The 20,404-nt window shown below is 45.0% G+C and overlaps 1 protein-coding gene across 1 annotated transcript in view; it reads right to left on the reverse strand.

Annotated features, from left to right (window-relative positions):
• The window catches only part of LOC115096939 (S-adenosyl-L-methionine-dependent tRNA 4-demethylwyosine synthase-like), a 279,452-nt gene that overhangs the window by 250,035 nt on the left and 9,013 nt on the right, over positions 1-20,404 (reverse strand). The window contains exons 3-5 of the mRNA XM_029612261.1: positions 13,706-13,834; positions 9,332-9,433; positions 705-899 (exon numbers count right to left, since the gene is read on the reverse strand). Of these exons, the coding sequence (XP_029468121.1) occupies positions 705-899; positions 9,332-9,433; positions 13,706-13,834 (426 nt within the window). The remainder of the gene's footprint in view (positions 1-704; positions 900-9,331; positions 9,434-13,705; positions 13,835-20,404) is intronic.

Here is a 20,404-nt window from a genome sequence, read left to right on the forward strand (position 1 = left end):
CACATGATATTTTATATATCTTGTACCTTGTACCTTTCTCAGCTGCTGTCTTTCCTCCTTTACCTCTCTCCCCCCTCTTCCCCCCCCCTCTTTTCGCTCCTGCTCCACTCCCCCACTCCCTGTTTTTTGTAATTTCCTCCTTTCTCAAGTTTATTGTAAACCGGCGTGATGTGCTTGCACGAACACCGGTATATTAAAAGCTGTTAAATAAATAAATAAATATCTGCGCACTTGTACAGACAATATAAAATTCCAACGTACGTGGGCACGCACGCATTTTAAAGTTACCATCTTACTGCTTTTATACGGTTCAGTTTCCAAAAGACTGCCATGTATAATAAACTGTTCCACAAAAGGCATCAAAAGCTGAAGTTTTTGCTATCCATGAGGAAAAAAAAAAACAAAACCCCACACACTATCCAAGCTTCCTGCCCTACTCCCCAATGCTGAAGACACAATTGTGCCATAATCACAACAAAAAAAATGTAACAGAGAGAAAATTCTAGTTAAAATCAAGAATATAATGCTGGCTGCTGCTGTCAGACAGGATGCTGAGCCAGGCTAACCCAGTCTGAAAATTCTTATGGTCTTAGAATTTTTTCTACTTTTGCTGGTCACCATCTCGGGCAAGTTTTATTACCTGGTAAGGCAGTCTATAAAAAATAAAATAAAGGAAATGGAAGTATGAATCAAGAAATACTTACTGTATTATAGTGGTTGATATATACGGAATTTCCCAGTCCGAACACCACATATCTCATGCCTTTCAGGTAGGTGTTGCCAAACCGAAAGTCAGTGGATGCCTCTTCAAGCCATTTGCAGAACCATTCAGCATTCTCTGTGGGTCGCCCATCGGTGTACGTGGCGACCAGGAAGATGCACACATTTTTGCTAGATGTCTAAATCAACAGGAAAAATAAATGCTTTTTGAGCATCTGAAACCCACTGCACACTTTAAATCTGAATTGGTTACAGACTTCCTTGCCTTTCCTGGATTACCACGCAGCAAGAGTTGCTGAGCAAATCAAAAGGTGGCTAGACTTGTTGAACTAGAAACCTAATTGACTAAGCATCTGGAAAGGGGTACTAACAAGTGAGGTGATCAAATTTGTGGATGACACTACATTATGCAGAGTATTTAAATCTCAAGTGGATTGTGATGAATTGCAGGAGGACCTTGTGAGACTGGAAGATTGGGCTTCCAAATGGCAGATGAAATTTAATATGGACAACGTCAATGTGATGCATATAGGGAAAAATAACTCTTGCTATAGTTACATGATGTTAGGTTCTATCTTAGGAGTTACCACCCAGGAAAGAGATCTAGGCATCAGCGTGGATAAAACATTGAAATCGTCATCTCAGTGTGCTATGGCGATCAAAAAAATTAAACAATGTTAGGAATTATTAGGAAGGGAATGGAGAAATTACTTACCTGATAATTTCATTTTCCTTAGTGTAGACAGATGGGACTCAGGACCAATGGGTATTGTGCTCTTCTGCTAGCAGATGGAGTCAGATTTCAAAGCTGATGTCACTCTAGATATACCCCTGCAGTAACCTCAGCTCTTCAGTATTCTCTTCGAAAAGCCATTGTGGATATATCTTTGCTTAAATAACTTGATTAAACTTGAGTAAAACTTGAACTGGTTCAACTAAATTTCCAAACTGGAGACCGCCAGTGCACTCAACCAATCAAGGCCGGCACCGGACAAATTGTGGGTGTCTTGAACTAGAGGTAGGCCACAGCTTACCCTTATTTGCTTAGTCTTGAGGTTTATTATCCGAGGTTCTCCTTTTCCGGGGCAGTCGTGGGCAGGATGCTGAGTCCATCTGTCTATACTAAGGAAAACGGAATTATCAGGTAAGTAATTTCTTCATTTCCTAGCATGTAGCCAGATGGCCTCAGGACCAATGGGATGTACAAAAGCTACTCCCGGACAGGGCAGGAGGATGCCCATGGCCCACTTAATACTGCCCTTGCGAAGGCTGCGTCTTCCCGGGCCTGAACATCCAGGCGGTAGAACCTGGAGGTGTGTATGGAGGACCACTTCGCCACCCGACAGATCTCGGCGGGCAATAGCAGCTTGGTTTCTGCCCAGGAGACTGCCTGGGCCCTCATAGAATGAGCCTTAACCTATAGAGGTAAGGGCTTTCCTTCCTCTATGTAGGCTGCCTTGATTATTTCTTTTATCCAGTGGGCTATGGTCATCCGCGAGGCCGCTTCCCCTTGTTTCTTCCTACTGTGAAGAACGAACAAGCGGTCCGTTTTGTGCACCAGTTCCGATCTTTCCAGGTATCGCACCAGGAGTCTGCCGACATTCAGGTGGCGAAAAAGGTATGAGTCTTCAGAGTCCTTATGTTCATCTGGAGCTGACAGCGAGATGGTTTGGTTCAAGTGAAACTCTGAAACCACTTTTGGAAGGAAGGAGGGGACAGTGCGCAGTTATATGGTTCTAGGTGTGAACCTAAGGAATGGTTCCCGACAGGATCGAGCCTGTAGTTCGGAGATGCAATGAGCTGAACATATTACCACCAGGAATGCAGTTTTCAATGTTAAGAGGCGTAGTGACAGACCTTGAGAGGGCTGCAGACTGCTCTTGCCCGTGTTCACGACCCAACCGAGTTCCTGCAGTAGGCTCTTGACTCTACTGGTCATCTGCCGGCTCTCTTCCGAAGACTTTATCCTGATTAGCCAATCATCCAGGTAAGGGTGTACCAGAATCCCTTCCTTCCTCAGTGTTGCCGCCACGACCACCACGATTTTGGTGAAAGTTCTGAGGGCGGTTGTTAGGCCGAAGGGTAGCACTCTGAACTGGTAAATGGTGAGCCAGTATCACAAAGCACAGGAAGCGCTGGTGTTTCTGATGGACTGGGATGTGAAGGTAGGCTTCGGAAAGGTCCAGGAAGGTTAGAAACTCTCCCGGTTGTACTGCCATTATTACGGAGTGAAGAGTTTCCATGTTGAAGTGTAGAACCTGCAGATGACAGTTGACGTTCTTGAGGTCCAAGATGGGCCGGAATGATCCTTCCTTTTTGGGAACGATAAAATAAATGGAATAGCGCCCTGTATTTTGTTGGGGGTGTGGGAACCGGAATTATTGCCTTTAGACTGAGTAGTCTTGTTAGAGTGTTTTCTACTGCCAGTCTCTTGGAGTGGGAGTGGCAGGGTGACATCATAAATTTGTCTCGAGGGATGCTGCGGAACTCCAGAGAGTAGCCTTCTTGAATAACATTTAGAACCCATTTGTCCGACATTATCTCGACCCATCTTTGGTAGAAGAGGATAAGTTGACCCCCTATATCCTCTTCCTGTGGATGGGTCGGCCCATTCTCATTGTGGATCATGGCTGGAGCCTGCCCCGGGCCTGCTCCCCTCTTGGTCTGTCTGTTCCGAAAGGGCTAGGACCTTCCTGAGGGATGAGGTGCCTGGAACTGCGAGTTTCTGTAGGGTCTAAAGTGCTGCTATCCTCTGCCCTTGGTTCTTCAGGGGGAGGGACGCTGAGATCTTTTATTCCTATCTTCCAGTAGCCGAGGCACTGTGGATTCGCCCCATTTGCTGGCTAACTTTTCCAATTCGCTTCCGAACAAGAGAGATCTTTTAAAAGGCATTCTTGTGAGATTTGCTTTAGATGTCGCGTCCGCGGACCAATTCCATAGCCATAGTTGTCTTCTGGCTGCCACTACCAAGGCAACGCCCCTTGCTGAGATGCGCACCAGGTCTGAGCTTGCGTCCATGAGGAAGGCTGCTGCAGGTTCCATCATCTCACCGGTATACGCTCCGGAGTTATTTGACTCTCTCGAGAGGAGCAAGCAGGAACGTGCCACCAGTGCGCAGCAGGAAGCAATCTGCAGTGTCACTGCTGTTGCGTCGAAGGCCTGCTTAAGGATGGATTCCAATCGTCTGTCCTGAGTGTCCTTCAATGCAGCCCCTCCCTCAACGGGAATTGTTGTTCGCTTTGAGACGGCACAGACCATAGCGTCCACTTTCGGGAAGCGCAGGCGTTCCTTGGTCGCTGGTTCTAGAGGATATAGGTCTTCCAAGGCCCGACCCCCTTTGAAGCTGGCCTCTGGGGCATCCCATTCCACGTCAATCAGTTCCTGGATAGCTGCCATCATTGGAAAGTAGCATGAGGCCTTACGAAGGGACACCAAGATGGGGTTCTTCTTTGGTTCTGCCATAGAGTCCGTGCCAGGAATACCCAGCGTCTTCAGAGTCTGGGAAACCAGGGCTGGTAATTCGTCCTTGTGGAAGAAGCGAAGCATGGTTCGGTATGGTTCCATTCCTGGAGGGATTTCTCCTTCTTCCAGGGAGTCACTCTTATCATCGGAAGTGTCTGGGTCCCTGTTAGGAAGTTCTTGGTTAAGCGAGGCATGTCTCGAGGCATCTGAGCAGGGCCGGGAGGATTTTGTGCTTCCGGCAGGGGTTGAGCCTGGGGCGCAGCAGGGGCTGATTGCGCCTGAACGAAGGCTTGCAGCCCCTGGAGAAGATCCCTGGGTCCATGTTAATCCCAGGGGGAGTGGGAGTAGTGGCCCCAGAGGTGCCCTCCTGTGGGGAAGCCATCTTGGAGATGCATAGGTCCTGGGAGCTATCGTCAGTAGTTCCGGGACCATCTCCCGACAGTAAGGGACCAGGCTTTGGTTCCCCCTGGGCTTCTTCGCAATGTTGACACAGGTAGGACTCCAATTCAGGCTGCAGGCTGTGCAAAGAGAGTGCCTTCTGGCCTTCTTGGGCACCGGTGCCATTCTCTCTGGGCCAGATTTTTAAAGGAGCGCGCGCGGGGTACATCTGTGCGCACTACTTGGCACACACAAATGTACACCCGATTTTATAACATGCACGCGCTACCGCGCGCATGTAATAAAATCCAGGGTCGGTGCGCACAAGGGGGTGCACACTTGTGCACGCCGAGCCCCGATGGCTTTCCCCGTTCCCGCCATTGCTTCTTCGCCTCTGGCAGGCGTAACTTGCGCGCACAGCCGCTGTGCCGGAGGACTCTGGCCCCGCCACGCCCACGGCCCTGCCCCTTTTTTCGAAGCCCCGAGACATACGCGCGTCCCGGGGCTTGCTCGCGCCGCAAAGCCTGTGCAAAATAGGCTCGGCGCAGGGGTAGGTTTTCGTGGGTTACACATGTATATTATGCGCATAACCCTTTGAAAATCTACCCCTCTATGTGTTTGTGCGTGTGCAGCTGTGCATGTAGTTATGTGCACAGGGTGTGCTCAGTTGTGTGTGCAGCTATTCGCGCGTCTGTATTGGACGTGCGCAAGTTATGCACATCGACCGCCCGGCCTGCCCCGTGCGTACTGCCGGCAAGGGAAGATGGCGCCAAATACCCCCATGTGTAAGATGGCGCGCGCGCCCCCCCCCCGTGATTTTCCACGTGTGTGGACCCTTGCACCGGATCGGGGCCTAGCCTAACCAGGGCTGCTCAACTTGATCGGTGCTCCCTTCTATCCTCGCCGGGACGGATTCAGTACAGCAATCCAAGCTGTGGAGACCAGAGACCTGAATTTAAAGATTTTTTTCTTACCTGGTCTCGGCGCTTACCGATTGTGTGCCGGACGGTCTCCAGCTGCGGGGGGGGGGGGGGGGGGGGGAGGGAATTACCTTCACTGCCGCACTCGTTTCTGCACCCGCTGCCTTTCAGCCACACTGGGGGACTAAGTCCCCGCCAGGAACCGGCTACTGGACCAAGGCACACCTCTGAGGGATATATGAGATCAACCTCAGGAATTCTTGACTGGGGGAGGGACCCTTAGGTATCACCGCAGGAGAGTGGGGCTCGATCTTCCTTAAGGTAAATTTTGTTTCTTCTTTGCTGTAATTCTTAACACTATTCTAGTGTGTGGGATAGTGTCCGCATCTGCTAGGAGATGGAGAGATACTGAAGAGCTGAGGTTACTGCAGGGGTATATCTAGAGTGATGTCAGCTTTGAAATCGGACTCTGTCTCCCATCTGCTAGCAGAAGAGCACAATACCCATTGGTCCTGAGTCCATCTGGCTACACGCTAGGAAAAGGAAAATAAAACTATGTAAAGCCTCTGTATCGCTCCATGGTGAGACCACATCTTGAATACTGTGTATTCTGGTCACTGCATCTCAAAAAGGATATAGCAGCACTGGAGAAAGTGAAGAGAAGGGTGACCAAAATAAGGGGCATGGAACAGCTTCCCTATGAGGAAAGGCTAAAGAAGTTAGGGCTGTTCAGTTTGGAGAAGAGATGACTGGGGAGGGGGGGGAATATGATAGAAGTCTACAAAATCATGAAAGGACTTGAACAAGTTAACCAATTTACATTATTTACTCTCTCAGATAATAGAAGGACCAGGGGGTACTCCATGAAGTTAGCAAGTAGCTCATTTAAAACAAATCTGATAAAATTCTTTCACTTAGCGCATAGTTAAGCTCTGGAATTCATTGCCAGAGGATGTGGTTACAGCAGTTAGTGTAACTGGGTTTAAAATAGGTTTGGATAAGTCCCTAGAGGAAAAAGCCATAAACTGCTATTACGAGAATTAATAAGCAATAGAAGCTTGTGATTTATCTAATGTTTAGATATTTGCCAGGTATTTGTTACTTACATTGGCCGCTGTTGGAAACAGGATACTGGACTTTATGGACCCTTAGTCTGACCCACTATGGCATATCTTATGTTCTTAACTAGGCCATAATAGTCTGCTGTATGGGTTACTGGAAGCAACACACAATGAGGTAGATCTTAAAAAAGTATCCGGGGTCGGCGCGCACAAGGCTGCGCAAAATCGGCAGCCTGCGCGCACCGAGCCGCGCAGCCTGCCTCCATTCCCTCCGCATCCCCCCACCTTCCCCTATCTACCCCACCCCCCAGCCCTACCTAAATCCCCCCACTACCTTTTGTTGTGCAAGTTACGCGTGCTTGAAGCAGGCGTAACTTGTGCACACGCCACAGTGCCGGGGAACTCGGGACCACCCTCCCGGCCCACCCCCAAACCATCGCCATGCCCCCGGACACCCCCCTGGCCCCCGGACACGCCCCCTCCCACCCCTATTACGAAGCCCTGGGACTTATGCGCGTCCCGGGGCTTTGCGCGCGCCGGCGGCCTATGCAAAATACCCACCTGCAGTAGCATCCAAGCACTTCTACCGCTTGAACCCAAACTACTATAATGACAGAGTAAGCAACCATGTTCCTCAATGCAGTTGGTACATTTACCCTAAAAAATTGAATGACCAAGTCAGCCTTTCCAGAATTTGATCATGGGAATCCCAGGTCTATACATGTTTCAGACTGTTAGAAAGCAGGGGATATTGCTGTAAATCTGTACAGAATGCAACGTTAACATAAGAACATGCCACACTGGGTCAGACCAAGGGTCCATCAAGCCCAGCATCCTGTTTCCAACAGTGGCCAATCCAGGCCATAAGAACCTGGCAAGTACCCAAAAACTAAGTCTATTCCATGTTACTGTTGCTAGTAATAGCAGTGGCTATTTTCTAAGTCAACTCAATTAATAGCAGGTAATGGACTTCTCCTCCAAGAGCTTATCCAATCCTTTTTTAAACACAGCTATACTAACTGCACTAACCACATCCTCTGGCAACAAATTCCAGAGTTTAATTGTGCATTGAGTGAAGAAGAACTTTCTCCGATTAGTTTTAAATGTGCCATACGCTAACTTCATGGAGTGCCCCCTAGTCTTTCTGTTATCCGAAAGGGTAAATAACCGATTCGCATCTACCCGTTCTAGACCTCTCATGATTTTAAACACTTCTATCATATCCCCCCTCAGCTGTCTCTTCTCCAAGCTGAAACAGGATTAGAAAAAGTGTATGTGCAATATTATATATTATATCATGCTATTCCTTATTAGAGAGAATGATTAAGTGATTAAGGCACAGAACTTTAAATCAAAGAGACTCAAGTGAGACATCAGAAGAAAGAGAGATTTGACGGACTCCCTTCATACGCTTCATTATATGACGCTACTGTATACTACACTATATTGTCAGACATAAAGGGACAGGCAATAGGTACAGAGGGAAAGTCAGTAAGGAGCTACATGAGTCATGTCGATGAAGGCAATTACAATCAGGCCGATACAGTACTGTTAACCTGCCCTTGGACGCGCGTCCAACCCACGGCACCTAATAGCGCCCTCAACATGCAAATGCATGTTGATGACCCTATTAGGTATGCCCGCGCGATACAGAAAGTAAAACGTGCAGCCAAGCCGCACATTTTACTTTAAGAAATTAGCGCCTACCCAAAAGGTAGGCGCTAGTTTCTGCCGGCACCGGGAAAAGTGTACAGAAAAGCAGTAAAAACTGCTTTCCTGTGCACCCTCCGACTTACTATCATTGCGATATTAAGTCGGAGGTCCCGAAGGGTAAAAAAAGTAAAAAGAAAAATGGGCCGGCGGCTGTCGGGCCGAAAACCGGACGCTCAATTTTGCCGGCGTCCGGTTTCCGAGCCCATGGCTGTCAGCGGGCTCGAGAACAGACGCCAGCAAAATTGAGCATCGGCTGTCAAACCCACTGACAGCCGCCACTCCAGGTCAAAAGGAGGCGCTAGGGACGCGCTAGTGTCCCTAGCGCCTCCTTTTGCCCGTTTCTACCGCACCACCTAATTTAAATACAGAATCGCGCGCACAGGCGAGTGGCTTGTGCTCACACCGGGAGAGCGAGTGTTCGTCCGCTCTCCCGCGGACTTTACTGAATCGGCCCGAATGAGAGGTGGGGGTGTGACAGTTTTGGAAATGAGATAACCTGATTTCTGCACTAAAGGGAAGAGATGGGATTAGGAGGGATTTATTGAATGAGAAGATATCTTGGTCAGGCCTCCAGATTCTGTTATTTGAGCGATCTGTATTTCTTCGATAGCTAACACTAAGACTGTATCCGACAGTTGCTGTTTTGTTAAATGTTTAATTGTATATGCTTCTCAATAAAAATTGTGAATAATAAATAAAAAAAAAAAAAAAAGGAAGAGCAAGAGATTTGCTTACAATTATGCAAAATCTGTGGGAGCAACAACCTAAACATACGTCCTAAAATTTGCCCTGGTTTGTAGAGCACACACCACACACTGCACAATAGCACTATACATTCCTGGCTAACAATTTCAGCTTAGTCTGTTTTTAATTCACTGTGTCAGCTATGCTGAAATGTTGCTTTAAGAGTCCAGCAGCAGAATGCAAAGCATAAAAGCGTGGCGCTCAGGTTCTGGTTCTGAATCCTGAACAGCCACGATGAAGCCACTTGGCAGCAACATCCAGGACAGTCTGTGTGTTTTCTCTGTCCTAAACAAACACAAATATTCATGGAGCAAACCAGAATAAATAATTTACCTGTTCTATTAAACTGTCATCAGGATCGAAGTCTTTCATGTTTATAATGTCAGTTGGCAACCCCAGAGAGATAATCTCCTCTGCAAGGCTGTTTGCAAATCCCTGCACGAACAAAGAAAAGTGATCATTTCTTCTGACAAGTATGGATAAAAGTAGTGTGGTTAACTGGTTAATCTATTTGAATGCATGGAAATAAAGAAGGTCAACAAATATGAAATCAAGTCTAAGATTAATGAAACTGATAAAATCAGTAGCCACCAGAGAGGAAATATAAGAGACAATACACATAAAAACAGAGAAACATGATGGCAGAAAAAGACCATGCGGCCCATCCAGTCTGCCCATCCAGTCAATTAATTTAGCATCACTTCCTTAGAGATTCCCTGTATTTATTCCATGCTTTCTTGAATTCAGATACTATTTTTGTCTCCATTACCTCCACTGGGAGGCTGTTCCAGACATCCTCTGTAAAGAAATATTTCCCAAGATTACTCCTGAGTCTACCCCCTTTCACCCTCATCCCATGACCTCCTTTCCATTGAAAGAGGCTCAATTCCTGTGCATGGAAACCTTTGAGATATTTGAGTGTCTCTATCTTATCTCCCCTATCACGCCTTTCCTACAGGGTGTCATGTTTAGATCTTTAAGTCTATTCCCATATGCTTTACAACAAAAACAACTGACCATTTTAGTAGCCACACTCTGAATCAACTCCAACCAGTTTATATCTTTTTGAAGGTGCGAGCTCCAGAACTGTACACAGTATTTATTTATTTTTAATTTTTATATACCGATTTTCTTGCATCAAATGCAAATCAAACCGGTTTACAATGAAACAGTATAAGCAGGAAATGGAATTCCTTAGTCTAATACATAGAACACCTATAACGAATTACTTAAAACAATGTACAAAGCTAAACAACATTGATAAAGATTACCTTTACAAATAAAACATAAACACAATTATGTCACAAAGGTTAGCACAAAGGGGTGCGACAAAGGGGGGAACCCCTTTGTCGCACCCCTTCGTCGCACCGCGCCTGGCGATGAGGTGCTTTTCAACCGCCGGCGAACCTCTTAGTGACGTCGTGGGAGGGGGTGTGGTCTCTCTCGCGATGTCATCCCGATGGCAACCTTCCCTCTCATTTCTCATCTTCGCCCGCTTTTAACGATGGAAGTCAAGCTATAGCGGGGGCCCAAGGTGGGAACAGGCCTCCTCGCCCGCCGGCGCCCGGCGGAGAGGCGCCCCTCAACCGCCGGCGAACCTCTTAGTATTCTAAGTGAGGTCTCACCAGGGACCTATACAGGGGCAATATCACCTCCCTTTTTCTGCTCTTCTCTCCCTATGCAGCCAAGCATCTTTCTGGCTTTTGCTGTCACTTATCCACCTGTTTGGCCACCTTACAATCATCAGATACAATTACCCCCAGAGCCCACTCTTCCTTTGTGCTTAGAAGAATTTCAACTCCAATACTGTACCTTTCCCTTGGGTTTTTTGCCTCCTAAATGCATTACTCTGTATTTTTTAGCATTAAGTCTTAGCTGCCAGACCTTACACCATTCCTCAAGCTTCGCTAGTATTCTCCTCTTGTTTTCTACTTCTCCTGGCCGATCACCCGGTTACAGATTTGGTATCATCATCAAAACACAAAAGCTTTCCAGACAACCATTCCGATATGTCCTCACAAAAATGTCAGGTCCAAGAAGCAACCCCCTCCTCAGAGAAAACTCCATTTACCACTTTGCTTTGTTGCCTCCCACTCACTCAGCCAGTTTCTAACCCATTCAGTCACTCTAAGATCCATACAAAGGCAACACAATTTATAAATCTTCTGTGCAGAACCGTGTCAAAGGCCTTGCTGAAATCCAAGTACACCATGTCTAGCGCTCTCCCTTGATCCAACTCTCTGGTCGAAGAAATTGATCAGATTTGTCTGACAAGATTTACCTCTGGAAATTCCATGCTGCCTCGGATCTTAAGAACATAAGACGTGCCATACTAGCAAGCCTTCTTCATCTTGCAATCCATTGGATTCCAAAGATTGCACTATCCTCTATTTTAAAGGTGATTCCATTAGTTTGCTCACCACAGAGTTCAGACTAACTGGACTCTAGTTCCCAGCCTCCTCCTTACTTCCACTTTTATGAATAGGAACCACATCCGCCCTTTTCCAGTCCTCCGGAACTACTCCAGACTCTAAGGAAGCACTGAAAAGGTCAGACAGCAGAGCTGCCAGGACATCTCTAAGTTCCTTTAGTACACTAGGATGTATCCCATTCGTTCACATCACCTTGTCTACTTTAAGTATAGTTAGCTCCTCACAAACACACTGTTCTGAAAATCGATCGAGTTTACCTCACTTCCAAATCTTATCTGTATTTGTTGTATGTGGACCTGCCCCAGGCCTTTCCACAGTGAACACCGAACAGAAATATTTGTTAAGCAATTTTGCTTTTTCCTCATCAGCCTCTACATAGCCCTCCCCTTCAACTTTGAGTCTCACAATGCCACTCTTGCACTTCATTCTATCACTAACATAACTAAAAAAAAGTCTTGTCCCCTGTTTTACCATATTTGCTATTTTTTCTTCTATTTGAATTTTCTCATTCCTGACTACTATCCCAGATTCTCTTAATTTTTCCCAGATATTGTCGCCTGTCTTTCTCTATTTGCGAACTCTTGTAATTTATGAATGCTAACTTTTTCTCCTTAACGTTTCAGCTAGTCCTTTAAAAAAACATAACTGTCTTTTTTTTCTTCTTCCCTTTATTTACATTCTTACCAGAAAGATTTGATGCCCTTATATCTCCTTTTAGTTTTGCCCACTGCTCTTCTACTTCCCCTAGATTTTCCCATCCAGCTAACGACTCCTTGAGGTACTCCCCCATCTTGAGAAAGCTAATTTTCCTGAAGTCTAGGACCCTAGCCTTAGAATGAACCTTCATCTCTTCCGTCCTAATATTGAACCACACCATCTGGTGGTCACTGGTTCCCAGATGATCACCCATTACAACATCAGAAATACTGTCCCTGTCGGTAAGCACCAGATCCAGTATCGCTCCTTACCATTTGGGTTCCATTACCAGATGACAGGTTAAACATTTAAACTCTTGTCAAAGTAAATCAGTATCAGACTGTCACATGATTAACAGTTCACATGATTTAAACCAATAAGGAGGTGTATTTCTATAGTGATATTTGTTCTGTACAGGAGAGTTTGCAAGGTTACAAAAACCCCAGTTCAACATGCATAAAATCGGAGCAAAAATAGATTAGATCCTGGGACCCCCACCGCCTCCCCCGGGTTTCACATCTCTAGTTTACATTCCCCAGGGTACAACACTAATCCCACAAGCTCAAGCTAGAAAACGTCAGGTTTGCATTAAAAGGGCAGCTATCAAGCCAAAAAACGGAGAGAGACCTTTGTTCAGTCATGTGATAGCACCCACTTAGGCTGTCCACCATCCTACCCTGAAGGACTCCCCATTATTACTGGGAGCATATTTATATATTTATTTATTTTTAATCACAGCAAATTTAAATGGACCCTTACAGAATTACCTCCCCAATGTGGTTGCAGCACCTCAAATTATGGATGTTTGCAAGTTCTGATTCTTTCCTGCTTCAGATTGCTCTGAAGCTGTTCTCCTGTGCGGCAGGTTCTCAACCCAGTCCCTAGGACACGCCTAGTCAGTCAGGTTTTCAGCATCTGCACAATGAACATGCATGAAAGAGAGCTGCATGCACTGCTTCTGCTGTATGGAAATCTCTCTTCATCGTCAACATCCCGAAACCTGACAGGCTAGATGTGTGCCGAGGACTGGCTTGAGAACCCCTGCTGCGGAGAGAACAGCTTAAGAGTTCAGAGCAATCTGAAGCAGGAAAGAAATCAGCATTCCGCAAACATCCATTATTTGAGGTAAAACATTAATACTGGATCCATAAAACATTATTAGGGAGGTAATTCTGCAACTGCCCGCTTAAATTTGATGGCAAATTCATGCCCAACTTACACCAGTATTCAAAGCAGACTCGTGTGCATAACCTCATTCTGCAAATTATGCAACCAAAACTACCCTCATACAATTAGACCTGCTAATGTGTGTGCAGAAATGGGGAGGGAGGAGGGGGTTGAAAATGGAAAAATGTGTGCAGAAGTGCAAAGGCCCCCCAAGCCCACCTCTGCTCAGTCCAGGTATATGTGTATGTTTACACACGCCGGGCAGAGATTTTATAAGAGACCATTTCCATGGGTAAAGCACTATTTTACTCGCAGAAATGCCTTCGAAATGTGGTAGACACAAGGGAAATGTATTAAAAACAGTCAAGAAAACCTCCCCGACTATAAATAAATGATTCTCCGTCACTCCTACCTTAGCAGTCCCGGTCTGGGAGCCGTAGAAAATCTTCACCCCCGAGACATGAGTTTCTTCCTCTTTCTGGGTTCTGGGGCTGTCCTGTCCCTCCTGCTGGACCGCTCCATTCTGATACGGCAGCTCAGCCTTAAAATGGTCAAACAGATTAACCGAGGCCACATCCGGTTTCACATGACAAACATTAATGAGAAGGAACTAGAAATTTGTTTTCTAAATTACCATAAAGCAATTAGAATTGCTTAAGCCAAACCTTTTTACCTACATTTCATCTTTAAATATTTTTGAACAAATAGCAGAACTACAAATCGCATAATACTTATAGAAGATACAACAAAAACATTTAAAAACAGTAGTATTAGGAAGAAAATAGAAACTTGCATCCTCTTCGAGTCTTAGTCTTAGCTCTCCTTTATGTGTTTCTATATCTATTGTAATGTATTTCTCTATACGCTATTTTACTTACACACAAAACTACTTATTTTGCACACAGTGTGAGGTTTGCATGGAGTTATGAGGATCCCCACCCTTTCGTTTTGATAAAATAGTGCAAGGAACAACACAGGAGCGGCTGGAAATTGTAAACACATAACCTCAGCAATTAAATATAAATCACAATGAAAATCCTCCAAGTACAGTATCCACTGGTCCATCTTTAGGGGGCAAGTTCTGTTGCCCTCAAGTTCAATGGGACATTGCGGTGGAGGTGAGAGAGAAATTTTCAAAGGGATTTCTGTGGGTAAACAGGTGTGTTTCCAAGGATAAAGGTCCTTTCAAAAACAAAAACAAAAATAAAAAAACTGTCCCCTTCCCCCAATGTTGGCAAAAGGGACAGTACCAGGAGCACCATCAAGGCCATCCCAGCACAGTTGACAGGAAGCTTATTTTTAGCTCCTCATTCGTACTTCCGGGCAGGTACTTGTATACCTGCAGTCCCCACAGGGCAAGACATTTCACAGAGAAACGCCCTAGGAGAGTTTTCCTTGGAAAATCAGCTTGTAAGGGTCCGGAGGCCTGCAGCACTCTGAAAATGGTCACCCCACTATTTTCCATTCTCTAAATCTACCTCAAAGTTTTCAAATGTTAGCATCTGTTTATAAATTGTTCATTGCCTCTCTCTTACTATATACCAATAACTGGTGTAAACATTTGGACAATGCCAGAGCAGCTGATGGAACCTTAAATATTGCATCTGGGATGTGTCCTTTTAAACCATACATTCTACAAGAAGACTTGCAAAGAGACAAAAGACTTCTAAGAACCCACAAAACAGTAGCCCGTGGAAAGCAAAAACATGCTTTCTAATGATCTAACAGCAGCAGTACAGTCATTTAAAGTATGTACCTGCCACTCTATTCAGGATAAGCAAGATTAAGCAGGTAAAGGAAAATTAGTTCTTACCTACTAATTTTGTTCCTGAAATACCACAGATCAGTCCAGACAACTGGGTTTTGCATCCCTACCAGCAGGAGGAGGCAGAGAACTAAAGTTTTTCAGGCACTGCTACTTAACTGAGAGTGCCACTGCAGTCTCTCAGAATTGACCTGTACCCAAGCCAACGTAGAGCCAACAATCAACTCAAGTAACAACTTCCCCTCCCTAGGGTGAACATAGAAACTCAGATTGGAGGCCCCTGAACTGGAGCCATCACATCCAAGGACACAGAAAAACTGCTTTTGGTCCAAAGGTTCCAACTATATACACAACTAAACACTATTCTAAGGAACTAAACGCCAACAATACAGTTTTTCAGAATCCAAGGGATGGGTCTGTGGTATTTCAGGAACATAAATTAGCAGGTAAGAGAGTTTTTCTTTCCTGTTTATACCCCACTTTCATATCCAGACAAGTGGGATATATCCAAGCTCCCCTATACAGGCCGGGAAACCGAAAGACCCGCTCGCAGAACACTCTCATCAAAAAACTCGCCTTCTCTGGCGCCCACACATCTAAGTGATAATGCTTGGTGAAAGTCTCCTGTGGCGACACCAACTGATACTCCATCCAGGAAGTTGCCTGCATTCTAGTCAAATGTGCCTTCAATCCCTCCATGACAGCCCAACCCTTACCAAGGAAGGAAAAAAAAAAGTTCTTTCAACCAATGAGCAATAATGGCTTTAGAAGACTTAGTTCCTTTTTTTGCACCTTCGAAAAAAACAAAGATGAACCGACCACTGAAAGCCATTAGAGACCTTAAGATATCGCAACAGAGTCCGATGAACATCCAGGAAGTGCAGTTCCCTTGACTGCTGTCCCTCCCCAGCAAACCTCAGGAAAGCCGGAAGCTCTACTGTCTGGTTGAAGTGGAAAGACGAAATAACCTTCAGCAAAAACAAGGGTACTGTCCACAGAGATACACCATAGTCTGAAATATGCAAAAACAGTTCTCTACAAGACAAAGCCTGAAGTTCAGAAATCCTTCCGGCCGAACAAATCGCTACCAGAAATATCGCTTTTAAAGTAATGATGCCTTCTGCAGCAGCTCAAATAGAGGACCACAAAGACCTTGTAACACCATGTTTAAATTTCAAGAAAGACACATCCTCCACACCATAGGTCACAGATTCTTGGCTCTCTTGAGAAATCATACGATATCAAGGTGAAATGATAACAGCCTTCCTTGCAACTTTTCCCCGAAAGAATCCCAAGGCTGCCACCTGTACTCGAAGCAAATTATAGGTGAGGCCCTTAGTCGAGCCCTCTGTAAAAAGGCCAAGATGTGTGGAGCTTCTACCTGTAATGCATCAGGCCCTCCTCTCCACACCCTGACATAAGCTAGGGATGTGACAGGTCTCCGTGCCTGAAGTAACATAGTGATAACCGACTCAGAGTGCCTTTTTGATCTTAAATGTCTTCTCTCAAAAACCAAGCCGAGAGACAAAAGCGATCTACCTGATCTGAGAAGATAGGTCCTTGTCTGAGCAGACCTTGAAGACAAGCCAGTCTGATGGGCCCATCCACAGTGAGATGAATCAAATCCTCAAACCATGGTCGCCATGGCCACTCCGGCACCACCAATACCAATCTGCCCAGATGCTCTATGCGCCGTAAGGCTCGCCCTACAAGAGGCCACAGAGGAAACCCTTACAGCAGAATCCCCGTTAACTACGTAAGAACCAGAGCGTCAATCCTTTCGTCTCCTAACTCTTATTGTTATTTATTTATATACCGTCAATCTGAAATACAATCTTGGTGGTTCACAATAAAATCAATTTGCAAATACATAACATGGAATTTGAATAATACATAAAAACTAAAAATCAGTATCATCAAAAACCAAGATAAAAATATAAATTAATGTTCAGATTTCCAATTACATTCAATATGTTTTGATGTTTGACTGATATCCTTTGTCTATGACCAGGAACATGATGCCAAATAGCCATGGTTTTAGCCTTTTTTTTTTTTTTTTTTTTTTAAATATATATAAAGAGTTTAGTATCCGATTCCAGTCTCAGTTCTACTGGCATGGGGTTCCAAAGTTTGGGTCCAGCTACTGAAATGGATCTGTCCCTGACTTCACTCAGATGTGCACCTTGAACAGTAGGGATTTGCAAAAGCCCTTTATTAGCTGATCTCAAAATTCTATTATTTATTTTATTTATTTTTCGTTTTTATTTTTCGTTTTTTATATACCGGAAGTTCCTGTATACAATACATATCACTCCAGTTCACATTTAACAGAAATAACTATCGCCGGGGAGGCGGTTTACATGGAACATATCGAATATAATGAACGGATAATAATCAAAGTAAAATCTATTATGAAACAACTAAGATCAACTTAGAAAACAGTGGTATTAGTGGTATAGAGGTGTAATGATGCATTTAACCAAAACAACACTATTGTTATATAATGAATTGTGAATAACCGTCAGTATTTTGTATTGAGCTCTATATTTGATAAGGAGCCAGTGTAAGGGTTGTAGAGTTGGCGTGATGTGTTCAAATTTCTTACTGCCTGTTAGTACTCTTGCTATTACATTATATAAGATTTGTAACAGTCGAATTGTGTATGGTAAACCAAGTAAAAAGGTCATTGCAATAGTTGAATTCACTAAAAATTAGTGTTTGTAATATTGTCCTAAAATCACTGTAATGTAGTAGTGGTTTTAATCATTTTAATATATTTAGTTTGTGATAGCCATTCTTTAGTTTTAGATTTATGTATTTTTTCATTGAGAGCTTACTGTCTCTATTATGATATCCAGATCACACCCATATTCGGATAGTTCTATTTTTATCTGGTCATTCAGATGTGCAATTGGTGTGGGGATACACATGATATTTTCCTGTTCAGAAGAATCATTTCTGATTTTTCAAATATTTAAGACTAATTTAATTTGTCAAAGTAATTGTTTGATGTTAGAAAAATAGATTTCCAATGTTTTTAAGGCGTTTTCAATGGATATGTCAATTGGAATTAGAAAATGGATGTCGTCAGCATAGATGAAATACTTGATGCCAATGACTAATAAAAAAAACTGACAGAGTGGCCACAAGTATATGTTAAATAACATAGCAGATAATGCTGACCCTTGCGGCAATCCAGTTTCTAATTGAAATGTTTCAGATGTACACCCTTCAATTCTGACTTTAAATGAGAGATCAGCTAAAAAAGAAAACCATTCTGTGACTGAAAAATCTCCTTGCTTTGGCACTGCTGCATGATGCCATCAAATCTAGTTGGGGATCGCCCCATCTGGCCCGGATGAAGTCCAAGGCCTCCATCAACCACTCCCATTCCCCCAGGTCCAACTGCTGTCTGCTGACATAATCCACCTGTACACTGTCCACTCCTTCATCATGAGATGCTGCAATCCCTTGTAGGTACTGCTCCGCCCAGACAAATAGTTCAAGGCCTCCAGAGCCACTCCTCGATTCTTCAGCCCACCTTGATGATTGACATTCTCCACTGTTGCTGCATTGTCTGAGAACACTCTCACCATTCAACCCCAAACCTGAGGAAGGAACATCTGCAGTGCTTTGCAAAATGCCCTCGTTTCCAAACAACTGATAGACCAGGTCGCTTCTACTGATGACCATTGCCCTTGGCTGTCCCCTCTTGACAAACCACCTCCCAGCCTGAGGCTGGCATCCATGGTCACCACTACCCAATTCGGGACCTCCACATCCACCCCCTTCTCCATATTGGGTCGCAACAGCCACCACGACAGACTGGATCTGGAGACCCCCTTGCAGTGGCAAGGGCCAATTAAACTCGTCTGACAAGGGATCTAATGAGACAGAAGCACCCTTTGAAGCGGACACATGTGAGCAAAGGCCCTTGGTACTAAATCTAGCAAAAAGATGCCACAGAACCCAGACCCTGCAGGTAATCCCAGGCCCTGGGTATTGCAACTTCAGAATCCTCTCTGAAAAAAGAGAAACACCTTGCCCAGTCGAGTGTCATATCTCGCCCCCAAATACTCCAAAGTCTGGTTTGGAGCGATATGAGTCTTTGTCAAGTTCACAACCCAGCCTAGTTAATGGAACATCTCCAGCACCCTTTGAACAGTCCGGCAACATTCTACTTCTAACTTCACCAGGATAAGCCAGTCATCCAGATAAGCGTGAACCAGAACCCCTTCCTTTTGCAGCACAGCGCAGCCGCCACCACTACCACCATCACCATCGTGAAAGACCGCAGAGCCACCGCTAACCCAAAAGGCAGAGCCCAAAACTGGAAATGCTGCCCCAGCACCATAAAGCGAAGAAATTTCTGATGCTCCTCACATATGGGGATGTGTAGATAGGCCTCCGTTAAATCAGAGGCCATAAATTTTCCCTGATGAACCGCCACTATCACTGTCCACAATGTCTCCATACGAAAGCACAGAACCCATTGACTCCTTGAAGATCAAGAATGGGCCGAAAAGTCCCTTCCTTCTTGGGAACCATGAAGTAAATAGAGTACCTCCCTCGACCCTACTCCTTTGCCGGAACCAGAATGATTACACCTAACCTCTGAAGCCAAAGCAACATATCCAGGATCACCTCTCGTTTGCTGCAGGAAGTGCAATAAGACTCAATGAAGGCTTCCCTGATGGAAGGTCTTCAGGAACCCCGAAAGGACTGCTGTCTTCCAGATTCTTGCTTCTATAATGTCGCTGAAGAACTCTTGTTGGGGCGAAGGAGTAGGCAGGAAAGGCCTTCCTGTTGCTCTTATCTTCTGGCAGTTTGTTTCCCTTCAACTCCCCCAACTGCTTCGTTAACTGTGCCAGGTCCTCTCCAAATAGCAGCTTTCCTTTAAAGGGAAGATTGCAGAGCTGAGACTTGGACCACATATCCGCTGACCAATTCCGTAACTACAGCAGATGGCATGCCGACACCATACTCCCAGCTGAAGTCCAGATCAAATCACATGGCACGTCGGCAACATATGCAACCCCAGCTTCTAACTGGGCCGCCTGCTTAGAATAGTCAGTGGAACCCACAGCCTTCTCCTGGGCTTTCTGTACCCAGTGCAAACAGGCCTTTGCATCAGGCTACCACAGATCATCACTTGAAAGCTTAAGGCAGAGACCTCAAACATCCTCTTTAACTGGATTTCCAGTTTCTGATCCTGAGCATCTTTTTAGTGCGGCCAACCACACAACCAGGATGGCTATCTTCTTGATGACTAACACCGAAGCATCTACCTTGGGCAGCACCAAAAGCTGCAAAATATCCTCGGTTAAAGGATATAACTTTGCCATT

The sequence above is a fragment of the Rhinatrema bivittatum genome, chromosome 8 (assembly GCF_901001135.1).
Source record: "Rhinatrema bivittatum chromosome 8, aRhiBiv1.1, whole genome shotgun sequence".
NCBI classification, from domain to species: Eukaryota; Metazoa; Chordata; class Amphibia; order Gymnophiona; family Rhinatrematidae; genus Rhinatrema; species Rhinatrema bivittatum.